The sequence below is a fragment of the Globicephala melas genome, chromosome 8, assembly GCF_963455315.2.
Source record: "Globicephala melas chromosome 8, mGloMel1.2, whole genome shotgun sequence".
In the NCBI taxonomy this organism is placed as follows: Eukaryota; Metazoa; Chordata; class Mammalia; order Artiodactyla; family Delphinidae; genus Globicephala; species Globicephala melas.
Window position 1 is genome coordinate 44,768,479 of NC_083321.1, and position 16,888 is coordinate 44,785,366.

At 41.1% G+C, this 16,888-nt stretch overlaps 1 protein-coding gene across 1 annotated transcript; it reads left to right on the forward strand.

Annotated features, from left to right (window-relative positions):
• Positions 1-753: 753 nt before the first annotated feature.
• LYVE1 (lymphatic vessel endothelial hyaluronan receptor 1) lies at positions 754-13,986 on the forward strand. Its single transcript, XM_030831373.3, has 6 exons — positions 754-1,191; positions 4,617-4,788; positions 4,898-5,037; positions 10,954-11,259; positions 11,916-11,994; positions 12,535-13,986. Exons 1-6 carry the CDS (start codon positions 1,107-1,109, stop codon positions 12,719-12,721), a joined length of 969 nt encoding a protein of 322 aa, XP_030687233.1. The 5' UTR covers positions 754-1,106; the 3' UTR covers positions 12,722-13,986.
• The last annotated feature ends 2,902 nt before the right edge of the window (positions 13,987-16,888 follow it).

Sequence of the window (16,888 nt, forward strand, 5' to 3'; positions counted from 1 at the left end):
GTGCAGAGCAGATTCTCCTCTCATTATTGCTGTCTTCCACACCAATATCTAACTTTATGACCAATAACTTTTGTATGGGAAAGAACTAGTTATCCATACACTATTCCTATAAATGACATTCCTTTTGGAGAAAACTAATAACCCTTTGCCCAAGGCATTACTCTCAAGCCAGAATTCCATAATTGCCATGGAAGATAAACCACTGAAACTCTAGCAGGGGAAACAGAGAGTGCAGACGGCTTGTGCACAGTGCAGATAAATCTCACATTCATCAAACAAAAAAGAGGAAGTCTAAATTGAATTTTCACCTATCAGAATATGAGAAGTTATCAAAGAGAGAGTTATTATATAAAGGACCCCTGTGGTGACCACTATTGTAAAGTATTAAATGACTGATTTTGTAAATTGGCCCCCTAGTCATGTTTTGCATGAATTTTAAAGTGTCTGGTTTCTTTGAAGCAGGAATCACCTGTAGCGGGGTAGAAATTTCAAACATATAAAGAAATCCTGAAGGGAAGCATGAGGACTCTGTCCTTGGTATTTAAATAATCATTCATTTTCATGAGCCTCGGCCTCATTCCCCCACAGATCACAAGGATATGCAGTCGGAAATAAAAAAAAAAACCCACTGATAGTGGGAGGAAAGGCAGCACAATCCATGCTCAGTTTCCTTTAGAGACAGAGGCATTCCTAAGAGTATATAAATGAGCGGGCTCCACGGTCAACAACGAACCTCGTAAGCACTGAGGTGGCGGGGGAGGGAGGTGGTGGCAGGGAATATGGGAATTGGGGAAACCTTCAGCAGTTCACCCTGTGCTATCTGCCTTCCTCGTTTGTGTGTTTTCTGAGTCAGCATTAGCTAAATTTTCCAGAAAGCCTTCCACAAAGTACAGCCTGGGCATTCAAGGGACGTCACTCATTTCCCCTAGTGACCTTGACAAGTCAGAAGCTTGAAAGCAGGGAAATCCGGATGTCTCAGTTATGAAGTGGAGCCGTGTGGGCCCCCACTTACTTCCAGAAGTCTCCATCCAGACTGGTGATCGTCTGCCTCTGATACTGCTGGTGCCCATCTGAGGTGCTCCTCTGGCTCTGAAGGGGCTGGCGCAATGGCCAAGTACTTCAGCCTGGTGTTGCTTCTTGCCTCCGTCTGGACCACAAGGCTCCTGGTCCAAGGCTCTCTCCGCACAGAAGGTAGGTTTCTTACCAGATTGCCAACCTGAGGCAAGGCAAGATCTTGCAGATTGTCCTAAGACTACTAAGTTCTTGACTGAATTTCTGGGGTGGGATGGCACTCAGTGTCGACAGAAGGTCTCATTGGTAGTATTGCTCTGCCAGAAATGTTTTCACCGTGTTGTCAACTTCACCAAAGTGATTCTCATTTACCTTTATGTTATCTTGACTTTTATTTTTGGTTATGGGATATTTTTAATGAGAATATTTTGAAACAAAACATTGAGGAGAAATCACTTGTTTTAAAAAGTGTTTCATTGAAGAAGCAAAGCGTGATTGTGAAAAATTTTAAGCAATCACCTAGCCTGGGGAAAATGGTTAACTTTCACAGAATATTGGCCTGTTTTATATTTTTGGAAGTGTCAGTATCATTATTTTTAATTTTACTATACTATCATGGAATGCTTATGTTTTTAATATGCAGTAAATAGCAAATTAACTGAAAAAAATCTGTGAAAATGTAGGTTTGAAAATTAGTCATCAGCTCCCTACCAAAGGAATGACTTGAAATGATTCCTGGGCTTTGGAGCTGCCTAAATGGTAACCTCATTCTGCACTGTAGGCAAAACAAAATTGTAACCACAAATCACTCATTGCAGCTCTGGGCAAATGAAAATATGAGCAATTTAAAAGGAAAATTATGTGTTCCTCTGTTGGAAGATGCCCTGAGGTATAAAATATGTCCGGAACAGGCATCCAGAGTTGATTCCGATATTGTCATACTCCATTTTATGAGGGAGGTTAGAGTTAATATGGTTGATTTTTTTTTCAAATACCAGAACTGTTACTTTCAAATAAGTTTGGCCCTCTTTGACATCTCCCTGGGGAGACTATTCACTTTTCCCCAAAAATACTGCCATTAATCCTCAAACTATTATGGAAATTGTTCTTTGACATTGACTCAGCACAGTCTTTGGACCATCCTCAATAATGGCAAAATTTTCCTAAGGGAATTGAAATTTTGGAAACAACTGAAAGTTATACAGAGCCATGATTAGGGAAAAGGTGGTTGATGAAGGTGGATGGATGAGGATGGGCGCTAGTATTTTTGAGGGCCTATTTTTATGTACTATATATAGTATATAAAATATATATAAGAAATATATACATATATTTCTTAAGAAGACACTTTATAGATGAAGGAACAGGCTCAGTGAGGCCAAGCAACTTGCCTAATGTCATGAGGGCAGTAAATAATAAAGCTTGGGTTTGAATTCAGCTCTGATTCCTAGGCATATACTGTTTCTACTATGCTTGTTGTTTCCTAAGAATGCTTGAGGAAGGGGTTACTCAAATATCACTTGGATTCCAGCTCCCTGTTTTTGCCCTTAAATAGGAAAGCATAAAATCTATGAATATTTGTTGACTGTCTACTGTGGACCCAGCCTCCACTAGGTACAAGTTATATAATTTTAAAATTCTGACAAAAATTCTGTAAAGAATATATAACCATCCCCCTTTTACAGCTGAGAATGCTAACTTGCCCAAGGTCCCACAGCCAATTAACAATAGAAGAAATATCCAAAGCTAGGTCTATTGCCAAGAATAGGTCTATCATTACTCATAACAATAATATTTAGAGTAAAAATGATGTATGATGAGAGTATCAAGACCACATTACAGTGTAATTAATATACCTTCTCTACAGGTATTCCCAAAGAAGCAGCCGTAAACAAGCTTATGAGTGAAATGGGCCAAATTCCAGGACAAATGGTGTATTCTGAGAGTTCAGCTCTAGTGGTGTGTGTGTGTATACGTGTGTTTGTGTGTGTGTTCATCTTCCCCCCACACTGCACAGTGGGAAGCAGAACAGCGTCCTAGTTAAGAACTGAGGTTTTAGTATCAATCATATTTGGGTTTGTGCCCCCAAACTGCCACCTAGTTGCTGTATATCCTTGGGCTCAGGAAAGTTACTTAATCTCCCTGAACCTCAATTTTCTGTCAAAAGAGACAGGGTTTGGCACAGAGTGGCATCTACAGGTGATAGAAGTTGGAATTAACATTGACATTAGTATTAATATCAGTGTTGGTGTAGGTATTAGTGTTAGTGCCCACAGTCATAAGAGGCTGTTCTGTCACAAACACTCATATTGGGTGTTGGCTCTCTGGTCTCTCTTTTGGTGAGAGCAGGGTCTGGAAGCAAACAAGGCTATCCACAAATACCATACATTTCCCTTCCCCCCAGCCCCCTGCTCCACAGCAAGGTCACATGGGGGACTTAGAAATGCTCCTTCCGTGTTTGCAAGAAGAAACTTCCTTTAAATTTAGATACCACCTTAGACAGTGGTCAAAGCATTTGACAGTGCACAGATCTGTGTTCAAGCAATTACGTGGGAGATTGAAATGCCCTTTGGACTTTTGTGGATGAAGCCCAATTGGAACAAAGTACCAAAATGCAATGCAACTTTGCAATTTCATACAGGTCTATAAATCCCAGAACCCAGAGAGAAGGGATCAAAAGAATTCTCAGGTTTGTTAGATTTTGAGTAAGATATTATTTACATCTTAACTCTGCAACTGCCTCAGCTTCCCTAGGGAGATCAGTCATTAGCAGACTAAAACCAAAGTGCTTTGAAGGTAACATAATGATACTATGTTATGATTTATTGAGTGCCTACTATGTGGCAGGCACTATGCTAAGCATTTTTATTTGAATTAACTCATTTAACTTTCACCACCCTATACAATAGATACTGTTATTCTTTCAACTTTCTAAATATGGAAACTGAGGCTCCAAGAGATGAAGTAACCAGCCTAAATCCACAGAGCCAGCAAGCGACACAGGCTAGACTCAAATCCAGGTCTGACTTTAAAAGTCTACTTCCTTTATTTAGTTTCTCTGCCATGCAAGTTTTACTATCTGACTCCTCTAGGAACTTCTGAGTAAGCCTGCCCCCCAATGGTCAGAGAAGGTTCACTTTCTATTATACCAAGTGCAACATTTTTCAGCCCATCTCAGAAATAGTGCTGTCCCCAACAGACATTGGAGTATTGTTCACTATTCTGTTAACCAGAGCCCTGGATTCTATCTTTCTCAAAGTCTCAGACCCTTCATTTTATAGACTCCATAAAGGTTTGCAGAAGCTGCATCCCCTAGACTGCAGCCCGGGAACTGGTAGCCAAAGCCTCCACGTAATGAACAAGGAACCTGAGTGCAGTGAGGGACGATGGACTCGGACCTGGTGAGAGGTACAGCATGGATCGGGGCAAGCACCTTCCTAACCCAGCAGGATGTCCTTGTGGAAAATGTCTGGTCTGTGTCCTATTATTTCTAAACCTCAATCCCAGCTGCTGCGTTGAGGCAATGATGCTCTACTAGGAAGGAGAGCCTGAGGGCTAGGGGCAAGGACAGCAGTACATTGAGGGCCTATGTGATTCCTTTGCAGAGCTTTCCATCTCAGGACCATGCAGAATCATGGGGGTCACTCTTGTGAACAAAAGGACACACCCGCAGCTGAATTTCACAGAAGCCCAGGAGGCCTGTAGGCGCGTAGGACTAACTCTGGCCAGCAAAGAGCAGGTTGAAGCAGCATGGAAATCTGGCTTTGAGACCTGCAGGTGAGAAACAGCTGGATTCACAAACACTGTGGGAGCTCTTTTGGCTCTGTGCTCTTGTTCAGCAACAGAGATCAATGCATCCACTCAGGTCATGTGTATTCTGTTACAGCTATGGATGGGTTAAAAATCAGTTCGTGGTCATCCCTCGGATTATCCAGAACCCCAAGTGTGGGAAGAACGGAGTGGGCGTCCTGATTTGGAGAAGTTCACTCAACCAGCGGCACAGGGCCTATTGTCACAACTCATCTGGTGAGTCAGATCTGCAGCCTCTCCACGTGGCATGTTTTGTCTGGATTTCAATAGCTCTATAACCATTCTGAGAAGAGTAACCCTGAGCAGTAGCAGAAGCAATCATGGTGATGGCCACTGAATCCTCCCAAGACTGCCTCTTTGACCAGGGTAGAGGTGTCCCTCTCAAAGCAAAAAGTTAGAGAAAATATGACAGATTGGCAACATAGGGAGAGGGCATCCCTGTAGGCTCCATTACCCACCCCGCCTTCATCCTACAAGTTAAACAGGACGAAGGGAGGGAAACATCCACTATGGACAAAGCAAGGTACTAAGTTATCTCGCTGAACCTTGACAATCTCCATAGGAGGTGTGCTTTATCATCCCTATTTTGCAGAGGACATAAGTACGTTCGTCTAAGGTCTCCTTACTATGAAGATTCACACATAGATCTAACTCTTTCCTTTATCCCACATTCCTTTACAGGAGTGGAAATTCAGATGCTATATTAGATGTTTTTAAGAACAAGACCCAATTTTCATTTTATGAAGGAAGGAATTAAAGCTAGAAAATAGAACTGATTTGCTCACGGTCAGCCCTTTAACCTTCTTGGGAGACCTTGGAGGCCTTAGCCCAAGTGCTTTACCTAAGTAACTTCTCAGAAAGTTTTTCTTTGACTAAACACTTGTTCTCACTTTATCATAAGAACCTCTGTCTGATTTATTACTCTTCACACATACTCATAAATTTGACCTTCTGAAGGTCAGATGGGTCAGTGGTCATTCTCTAAGATCCGAGAGATAAAAGTGCACCCGCAGTGTTCTGTTGCCCAAAGGCAGCATGAGGTCCAAGAGGTTCTGTGAACCAGGGAGCCTTGGCCCAGGAAGGGCCGTGAAAGAGACTTCGTCCACTTCGCTCACTTCATGGATGAAATGACTGTAGCTCAGAATGGAGGTTTGCCTTATTCAAAGTCTTACAGTCAGCTAGAGGCCGAGTGAAGACTGGAACATAAGCTTCTTCCCATATTTTTTTCACCATCCTCCTCCCCTTGCCTCTGCCGCCTATCACTTTTGACTGTGGAATTGGTGGTTGGCATGCTTGCTCATCTGACGGCTAGTCCATGCCGGTCAAATGGCCTGGCCTTTTAACTTCCTGGCCTTCCTGCCAGCTGTCAGTGCAATGATAGGACACCCAGCCCTATGGACTAAATGAAAAGGAGTCAGGGGAGATGACTTGGATTTGCATGCTTCCTCGTGGTTTCATTTCACTTGTATTTCCATTCCCTGCGCTTCCTATATACTTAAAGTTAGGTGTAGATTCATGTTCGCTAGGTTTGGCAAAAATACTGGATAGACGATATTGTGTACTTTAGATCACATCCCAACAAAAGGCCCTTAATGTAAGTATGTCCCCCTATTACATGCTAACTTTGATCATTTGAATAAGACGGTGACTGCCAGACCTCTCTAATGAACTCAGATGTGTTTTCCCCTTTGCAATGAGGAGGTAACCTATAGTGTGACATTTTGGCACCATGTAAATAGTCTGACCCCCCAATCGTCTTTTACCTGATAGTTCAAGCAGACATTGATGATCCTAGCTGGAATCAATTATTATATGCAGGACTGCAAAATGATAATTTTCTACATCTATTCTTCCTTCTACATTTGTTAGCTGGCATTCTTTGATAAAGAAGAATCTCTCTCTCTCTCTGTCTCTCTGTCTCTCTCTCTCTCTCACACACACACATACACACACACACACACGCACACACACACACATGTCCTCCCTCCCCTTTATACTACCATGGACATGTAGCATTTTACTTACTCTGTGTTCAATATGTTATAATCAATTTTACAATTATTATTCTTGTTGATGCTCAAATTGTCCGAAATTTGGCGAGTGGGAGCCCCTTCTAGTTGACTTTTGTTTTCATCCCGTTAGTATTTGAGCAAGTCATTGCTTTCTGGCATGATAACATGTCCCAGGCTCACTTTGTACTTTCTTTATCCCACACATGGAATCAGCCGTTTATTTCTCCAAAGGGCCTTGGTTCTTTTTAGTAGAGAATGTTGATTCGAAACCAAGATCTGCATGCAAGTTGTTCTTATTACTACTCTCATTTTCAATGCTTCTCAGTCCTTTTTAGTGGGCAGCTAGGAAAAAATATACATATATATATTGCATTTGCATTGATATTTCCAACTCATCAGTTCAAGTTTTTTCTTTGTTTACTTTGTTCTATACTTGCATGTTTTTTCTCTTATATGGAAAATTCTTGTTCCCAATAAATAATATATTTTCTTATCCTACAATAATTTCAAAATTATAAAAACAGCATTATTAGGAATAATAAACCTACTGAATGGAATTTGCAATTCCTTTGCATTTCTTTTAGTCCTCAGAAGACATCCCTCTAAGGATGTACTGTCAGAGAATTGTGTACAAAAGTGACTTGAGAAAATTTGCTACCCTGTGTGGTTATGTTATCATTTTGAAATAAATCAGGTTCACCTGCTTCTGTTTGCCATCTTTGTGAGGAACAGAGTTACCCTAGCCCTCATCGTCACACTAACCTAGACTTACCCTATGCTTCTTTGTTTTTGTAACTTTCTTTCTTATTGCTATCTTGTGAGCTCTGAGGATCCCAGTAACCCTAAACCTGACCCCAAACCTTATCCTAATTGTCTTTCTTACTGCTATCTTTGTGAGCTTTGGGAATCAGACCAAAGTGTTTCTAATGCTCGGCGTGCACCACCTGTTTCATGTTGTTCCCTCTGCCACAATGCCCGTCCTCTTCATCACCTGGCTAACTTGTATTCTTTATTCAAGTCTCAAGTACCGTCTTCTTCAGGCAGCCTTTCTATACCCCTGACTCCTATCTTTCCTCTTGGACACCAACCACACTGTGTGTTTAATATCTATCAAAGCATTCAGCACATTCTAGAGAAATTATATTTGTAGTTTGGAGGGAAGGAGAGCCAGGTCCTAACGCTTCCAGGTGAGACACATTGTGCCCCCGACCAGTAAGGGACCACGGGATCAGATTGCCGTTGCTCCCTCACACGGCGGCCTTCCTGGCTACACTTAATGAACAGAGAGGCAAAGGAAACTAATTCTTACAGATATTACAGATTATGCCATAGATTCTGCTAGGCCCTACACATGTACTGTCTCGTTAATCCTCAGTGAAATGATACAAGTGTACCACTTCCACTTTCCAAGAGAAGTAGCTGATGCTTAGAGGGTGATTTGCTGTGGCAACAGTCAGTAAGGGACAGAGCCAGGATTTAAACCTTGGGCCCTGCCACTTCCACGTCACCTGGTGATGACCACACGTCAGTAATATACCAGGCCCAGGGTGGGTCCTTCACACGAGTATTTTTTTAAAGTTCCCCAGATGATTCTAACCTGCAGCCAGAGTTGAGGACCACTTTTCTCTAGAAGATCTCTAAGATATAAGTTTTAGAATTCCAGACAGTTCCGTGTTCTCCCATTTCTGTGCAATTGCAATAGTCTCCTTCTTGGCTCCTGGTTGCCCTTTCTCCCATCTCTATTTCATCCTCCACACACCTCCTCTGATGATTACGTCCCTCCTCTTCTGCACAGCCTTGGGTGGCTTCCTATCAGAGAATCTGATGTGAACTATGAAGACTTGTGCACATAAAACTGGGCACATATGAGAACTTCTGTATGTCAGTTGGAAGGTCTGCTGCCCCCAGTTGAAAATTCCTTCTCCTACAGAATAAATTCCAAATTCTTTACCATGGCAATTATGACTCTTGATATACTGGCTCTGACCTATCTTCCCAGTCTCATCTCCTACTTGCAGTTTTTCCTGCTCCCCATCATGCGTACACCCTACACGCCAGCCACATTGTGCTCCTTGTCATTTTCTGACATACCTACACTTTCAAACTTCTGGATTCTTGGGTCACGCTGTTCTTATTGACTGGGATATCCTATTCCCTCTTCCATACTAGACGACCTGGAGCTCTATTCCAGCCATACCAGCCTTCTAGTCATCAAACATGCTGAGATTATTCAAATTCAGGCCCTTGAACTTCCTGTTCTCTTTACTTGGAATGCTTTTGCCCTAGATCTTCAATGACTTGCTACTTTCCATCATTCAGGTTTCAGCTTAAGTATCACCTCCCCAAAGAGACTTACTCTTATCACCTTATCCAAAGTATCTGTCCCCATTCCTGCCCCTTCCAGTTTGATCCTTATCCTGTTTAATTATCTTCTCAACATTTATCATCCTCTGAAATTTCTGGCTTTTTTTTTATTATTATCTCTATCCTTCTTTCCAATAACACATAAGCCCTTACGAGCAAGGACTTGGTCTTATTTGCACCACATCCCTAGCATCTAGCACAGCACCTGGCACAGAGTTGGAGCTCAATAAATATTTGTTGAATGAGCGCATTAACCCTCCACATCCTGCTTATGCCATCTCCTCTGTGAATTCCCAGTTATCGCCCCCTAGCCTCATCAAAATACTTCTGTCCTCTTGGAAACAGGAATCATCCCTTATTTGTCTCTGTATTCTCAGTTCCCAGCACAGTATATCGTGTTCAGTATACTTTTCCCCTGATATTAAAAAAAAATGTTCATTTTTTTGAAGGAAGTATATAGCACCTGCTTAAGAACGGGAAACGTAGCTAAAAATCCAGTGCGGCATTGGTGGTATAGTGGTGAGCATAGCTGCCTTCCAAAGTCTAGGGCAGAGTTCAAGGATGATGCCTATTTGAATAGAGGTCTTTTCAAAATGAAATGAATAGTATAAAATATTGACTGAATGCATGTGGTGTCAAAATGTTTTATCATGTTTACCATGGCCTTGGTTGGTAACTTTTACTTAATTTTCAAAAATAATAGAATAACTTCTTCTTCATGGCTAACATTCCAGCTGATGCTACCCACTATCACAAATAACTAGAGATTTAAAAGAGATGCAAATGCATATTGTAATATATTGCATGGCTCTGCCATTTACTGGCTATGTGATTTTAGGCAAGTTATTCAATTTCTCTGAATTTCAGTTTCTTCCTGTATAAATGAGGGTTTTATAAAATTGTTTAAGGAAGTGCCATGGTTGACTCAGAGCAAGATGTTCAACAAATATTAGTTTCCTCTCTACCGCATTCAACAGATCGGAGAGCAAACCTACATCCCTCCGGTCTCCCACCTCCTTTAAAAACAATTTTTTTTTAATGGGCACAGAGAAATCTGGTTTTAGTAGATCTCTGTCCTCAAGTGGTGTCATGTGTGTATATTTGGTCTCCCCATCTACTCCTTTCTTCATTTCACTTTTCCTTCCTTCCTTTAGACATCAAGTATTGAGCATGTACTATGTGCCCGCCACATTGCACATACCATGATGACCAAGACAGACAGGAATCCTGCTTCCAGGGAGCTCACAGTCCAGTGGGGAGCAGTGTAGTGAGAATCATGACAAGGGAAGTACAAGGAGGTACAAGAATGTATGTCTAGGGATCCAATCTGGTCTTCAAGTCTGCCTAAGAAAGAGATATTCAGTCTGAGACCTGAGGGACAAGGAGGAGTTAATAAAGAGGGGCAAAGAGTCTTACAAGTGAAGAAAGCATTCAGGTCAAAGTTTTGGATGTTAGAGAAAGCATGTCAAAGAACTGAAGGAATTCTAGCATGGCGGGGGAACGAGAGAAAGACCGATCAGGTGAGGCTGGCCGTGTCAGCAGGGGCCAGATCATGGAAGGCCTTATAGGCTGTGCAGTACAGGCAGTCAGGGAAGGATTCTAAAGGAGGAAGTGATATGATTATCTTTACATTTTTGTAAGACCATTCCAGCTGCAGTATAAAGAGATCAGAGGAGAGTAAGACTAGAGACAGGCAGACCCATTAGGAGGCTATTGCAATACTTCTTTCTTATTTCACTTTTCCCTCCCCGGACAGATACCTGGGTTAACTCATGCTTTCCAGAAATTATCACCACCGATGATCCCATATTCAACACGGAAACTGCAACATACACAACAGAAATGATTGTCAGTGAGAGTACACACTCAGCGTTGTCTACTGATGGACCTGAGTCTATTACACCCACTGTGGCTCCTGCTCTGGCTTCCACTTCTATTCCACGGAAAAGAAAATTAATTTGTATAACGGAAGCTTTTATGGAAACGAGCACCATAGCTACAGAAACTGAATCGTATATTGAAAATAAAGCGGCATTCAAGAATGAACCTGTTGGGTTTGGAGGTAAAAACTTTCTGTCTGCATTATGTGTATGTGTTTGAGTGTGTGTGTGTGTGTGTGTGTGTGTGTGTGTGTGTGTGTGTAGCAGACAATACATAGAAACTAGCCTGTATCCAGATTGGGCACTCAGGACCTGACGAATACAAATAAAAGCTTAATGCAAATTCAAATTTCATAAAGTCCTAGAACTTGAGGTCTCTAAAGAACCTTAATGATTAAACTAAAAATCATGAGTCTAAAATAGCTTCACTTTTAAAACGCAAAGACTTTTCAGAATAAATTACTATCTATTCATATGCAGAAGTTTTTAAAGTACATATACACACCTTAAATGCCTATGATTAGCAAGTTAGTTTTCCTATTTAAAGGGTCTTACACTTGATTTGCTCCAAACTTGTCACCTCAAGGCCACAGAGAGGAAATGGACTCTGTCATATTGCAACTTATAGAGTAGGGAGAGCATGAGGCAAGGCCAAGGATTCTATAGGCAGGAAGCAAAGAAGCTCATGTGGGCCCAACGCCGTAAGTGGCCCCTGTGTGGTCACAGAGAAGGCTCTTCTGCTCTGTGGTCTCCATCACGTGTAAGGATGAGTCATTAGAAGAGCGGTGCACAGTAATGTCTACATGGAGGAACAAGGCGCGGTCTCTGTCTCCCCCAGGTGTTCCCACGACCCTGCTGGTGCTTGCACTCCTCTTCTTTGCTGCTGCAGCTGGCCTCGCGGTTTGCTACATCAAAAGGTGGGATTGTTGGCACATGGTTAGTCTCGTCATCTTTGTCACATCCATATCTTGTGTTTATCCAGGGTTTTTATCGACATTTCCTTCGTCCAGATGGAGATGGTAATCCTCTTATACTGTAAATGTTCTCCCTCACCTCACCTGTCCTCCCTACTGCCCAACCTTGCCTTTATTTCAGCACTTGTACGTTATCCAGCCTTTAGATACAGGTCAATGGCTGTCCCTTTGAATATCAAGAAATAAAAAGAAAAGATTGACATCTAGGGAAAAACGGATATGCTTTATTTGGTTTTCAATTCTTTGTTTTTGACGAGAGGGTGTTAAGGCCAGCCTAAAGTTTTGCATGCAAACTTACCGTCCTATCTAAATGAATCCATCCAGGTGGGGATGGTTAAAGTATTTGAGGGTGCATGTGTTAGCATCTCTCTGAAATAAAAGTACCCAAGGTACTATGCCAATATGGGCCATCACAAAACATTATCTGTTGTTCTATGTGTTACGTAGAAGTCTCTCACTTTAATTTTGTGTTTATGCCTACAGGTATGTGAAGGCCTTCCCTTTTACAAACAAAAACCAGCAGAAGGAAATGATAGAAACTAAAGTAGTGAAGGAGGAGAAGGCCGATGATAGCAACCCTAATGAGGAATCAAAGAAAATGGATAAAAAACCCGAGGAGCCCAAGAGTCAACCCAAAACCACAGTGCGATGCCTGGAAGCTGAAGTTTAGATGGAAGCTGAAAGAAATAAGAGGACACACCTGAGGTTGTTTTCCTTCCTGATACACATCCTGGTCCCAGATGGGGAGCCTATAAAAGGTCCAAAGAACCAAACAAGCAAGTCTACCCTTGGTCCCTAACTAGAGTCAGCTCAGGGCTACCTTTGGACTCTGGAGTTCACCAAAGGGAATTCCCTTTTCCTTATTGCAATCCTTTCTGGATCCTACCCTCCTACCTCCAAAGCTTCCCACAACCTTTCTAGCCTGGTTATGTGCTAATAATATCCCAGTGGGAGAAAGGAGCTTGTGCAAAGCACCTGGACCTCAAACAGCTAATCAGAACCTGTTTGTCAAGAGGCCTTTAGGCTACCTGAGAATAGGTGAGCTGAGAGCCAAGAAACCATTGAGATCAAGGCTTTGTCTATTGATTGACTCTACAGCCCAGATCCTTTCTTCAGCTCTGGAAAGGAAACACTTATACCATCTGGCATGTCCTTCTGAGCCAGGCAAGAGAAAAAGAAGGAAGGAAAAGTTTAGCAGCTGAAGGACATGGAGATTCCCGTGACTTGAGACCTAATCTCTGTAAAACCAAAATAAATAGAGAAAAAGGATAAGGCTGAGGATATTAGCAGCATTTGTCAGTAGGGACTGTAAATACAGACAGGGTCAAAGTGTTCATCTCTGAATAATTCTAGTTGGAATCACTTTTTAGAACTTATACACACTTACTTTTCTCTCTCTCTCCTGCTGCTATTTTCTCTAGAAGAACATACTTTCTAGGGAAAAGAAAGTATATTCTTTTCTCACCCCCCAAAAAAAATCTCTGAAAAATTTCTATTTTTATCAAGTTATAGAAATTATTACTGAATAAAATTACTGTGTTAAAAAGCAGTAAAATTTAATAAACATTTGCTGAATGCCTACTATATGTCAGGTACTGTGCAAGTTATTACATTCTATAATTGAAGATTATTAATAAAAAATTGCATATAGTAGAATGTATGAAGCTAATTTTTTTCAATGTTGATATCCCCAGCTTTCCACTTCCAAAACCATTTTTTTTTTGGCTGAGACTAATCTACTCATTATTTTCTCGTGACTATGGCAACAATTATAGCCTTAATTTATTATTAACATACCTAAAAAGTACATCATTACCTCTATACACCAAAGTACATTTTTTAGATGTCATTACCAAATGTATCACTAACTCTCCTTTTTTCAGCAAAAGGAGTCTGAGAGGTGCAGAAATATTTGTGCTGAAAAAATAAAAGCATTTAGAAAATTCCTTTGCTCTCTTATTTACATAGATGCATTATACCTTTCGTGCAAAATTGAAGTGATCTGTTGTTTGCAAAAGTAAGAGAGACAACTTTGGTAGCTGAAATACATTTGTAAACCCAAGAGTATATATATCACTATGTGAGGCTCTTCTTGCTTCAGATGGTCTTATTTTAAGTAGGTCAAGTATACACACATAAATTAGTCCTTTACTTTGGATTCAGGTTCTACATTCCAATCTGTTCCAGAGTTCACAGGAAGCTGGAGATTCAGATAGCTCCTTTGTCCTGTTTCTCTAACTTTCTCTCCCCCTCTCTCTAGTCTTTCTCTCTGAGATTGCTAATATCTTCTTCCCCTCACAGTTAACCCCACAATTCCATGATCCTTTCAACTCAGAGGCCATAACCTGTTGGCATAGTCTTTTATGGTTGTCCCACAAATATTAAAATTTGGCTTAATTGCCAAGAATTAAACATCAAGAGAATTCATATATTTGTATTTCCGTTCCCTTGAAAACTGGCAAGATCTGGAGCTAAAGAACCCATATTCCCTCATAGCCATAATTACTAATACTGAGCAGTGACTGCCCCCTTTAAATGGGAGGTGCTTTCTCCACCTCACCACAGTCCTCACCACTCTCTATAGCAACCTCACACCAAAGTAAAGGTGCCATTTCCTATGGATTTTATAGTACTATTGCCTTTTTTTCCACACCCAGCCCATTCCACTCATTCACAACCTACCTGGCCCTGAGGTCTATGAGTTTAAAACTCTGATTTGTCAGTCCTTAAGCTTTATCAGCCTCAACCAGTTCTCAGGGAGTGAAGAAGAAAGGGAAAGAGCCTAACTGGTGGTCTTCTGTGTTTGCTAACTGGAAAACAATCAGAACTTCCACACTAGGTCTCCCACCCGTGAGCATCTACCGTATATTAGGATACTATCATCTTCTGTTAATTTAGACAAGAATATGCCCTACTCAGGAGGGCACATGTAATCGCTAGATAGACCAAATGTCAATTGCAAAAATACTGACGAAAATGTAAAACTTCCATCATTATGGAAAAAAGGAAGGAAGGAAGGAAGGGGGGGAGGGAGGCAGGAAACTATCACTTATTGAGCACCTACTAAGTGACAGTCATTTTCACATGTTGTTCTGTTTAACTGCCACATCTTCCTTGAGAAGGATTATTACTGTCATTTTTTATTAATTAGAAAGTTGGCTTTTTAGAGGAGTTAAGTCACTTTTCTGAGGTCACACGTCTAGTTAAGTGATAAAGGTAGGATTCAATCCCAGGTCAGAATGACCACAGAGCCCACACTCCTTTCCCTACAATACCAGGCTTTCCTTGCAGATGACAATGTAGGGATGTAAACCATTCCAATATGCAAGGTTGAAATCAGTCACTTGCCAAAAACCACAGAGGCAAAATAAGAAAGACAACTCAGGACTCTTGTCCCAACTTCAGGGAATTTTTCTTCAAAACCATTGAAATAACAAGGGAAAAAGAGAACCACTAAACAACTTTGAGAACTGCTCCCTCCCTGAGGCAGACACCAACCTCAGCAAAGACTTACCTGATCCAGCTCATATGATCAGAAAATGTAAGGCTCAGAAGGACCCAAGATAAGCTCCTCTAAACTCTCTTTTCTTAGCTAAAAAAAAATGGAGCCCAGTGTCACAGACAGCTAGAAGTAGAGCCTGTTCTAGAAGTTTCCTTCTTCCTAGTCAGATTCTCTTTACTCTCCATTGAACAAAGAGAAATTGGAAGAATATGAGGGGTCATCCCAGGTTAGACCTACAATGCAGCCTACCAAAGCCAGTCTTCAATCGAGGCAGGTAGACAGCCATGTGATTATATTTGCAGGTGGTGCAAAGGATTTCCCTGCCCAGAAATGACTCTTCTCTATGCCTGTGTCTCTGGCTCAAACATTACAGATCCACTCCTTTGGACAAAGGCACTCTGTGTTGGGAAGGAGTCCCTTGTAAAATTGCATGCTTTTTATAAAGTCCAGGCCAACTGTCAGATATTAGCATGCCAATGCGAGTCCAGTAAAGACAAGCTGATTTCCAAGGGCAGAAAGCAGGATTAAAGCAGATGGCTTGAGACCCAGCACATGCTTGCATATAGTGGGAGTTTCTAAATGTCCATTGGCTTGAGCAGAATTGAATCATATTGACTTTCAAGCCAAAGAATTTTACATTTTATTGCCCTTCTCTAGACCTTTACCTAGTGCCCAAAGCAAAATCAGTTGCTCTGGGGAAGAACAGGTTTCTAAAGACAATAATAATAATATGCAAGTAAATAAATTCTTCCTAAGGAACAGGAGGGTCACTCACACACTAAAAAAGAAAACATTTAAGTCTCCAAACAGGAAGAAAAGCAATTATTTGTCAGTTCAATCTCCTAGTTAAATGTAAATAAAATTTAGTTGTTTACCCTGTAATAGTCTACACGCAAGGTCAGGTTTGAGCTCAGAGCATTTTAATAATACTGAGGTCAGCTGGGAGCGCTCTTTTTTCCCTCTTTCCATACCGTACTCTTTGGAAAGAAGTCACAACGTATAGCCCATACTTAAGTAGGGGAGTTATGTTCTGCCTCCTTGAAAGTGGAATGTCTACATAAGTTATTTGGCATTCTCTTGCACATGATATTGATTTATTAATCTCCATTAATATATTCAATCACTTATTTCTATCAGTATGGACTCATGAATATTTATTTTCTACTTTAGTATAATCTAACTTTATGTAATTTTTTCTTTTCTTTTTTTTTTTTTTTTGTTCAAATTGCTCCAGCTTTGACCATTGGGAACTCTTTCCATTTGCTCCTGTGTCCCTTTGACCTACCCCTATCATTGTGTTTTTATTGGGCACTTCCTTACTTTCTGGTACTATAC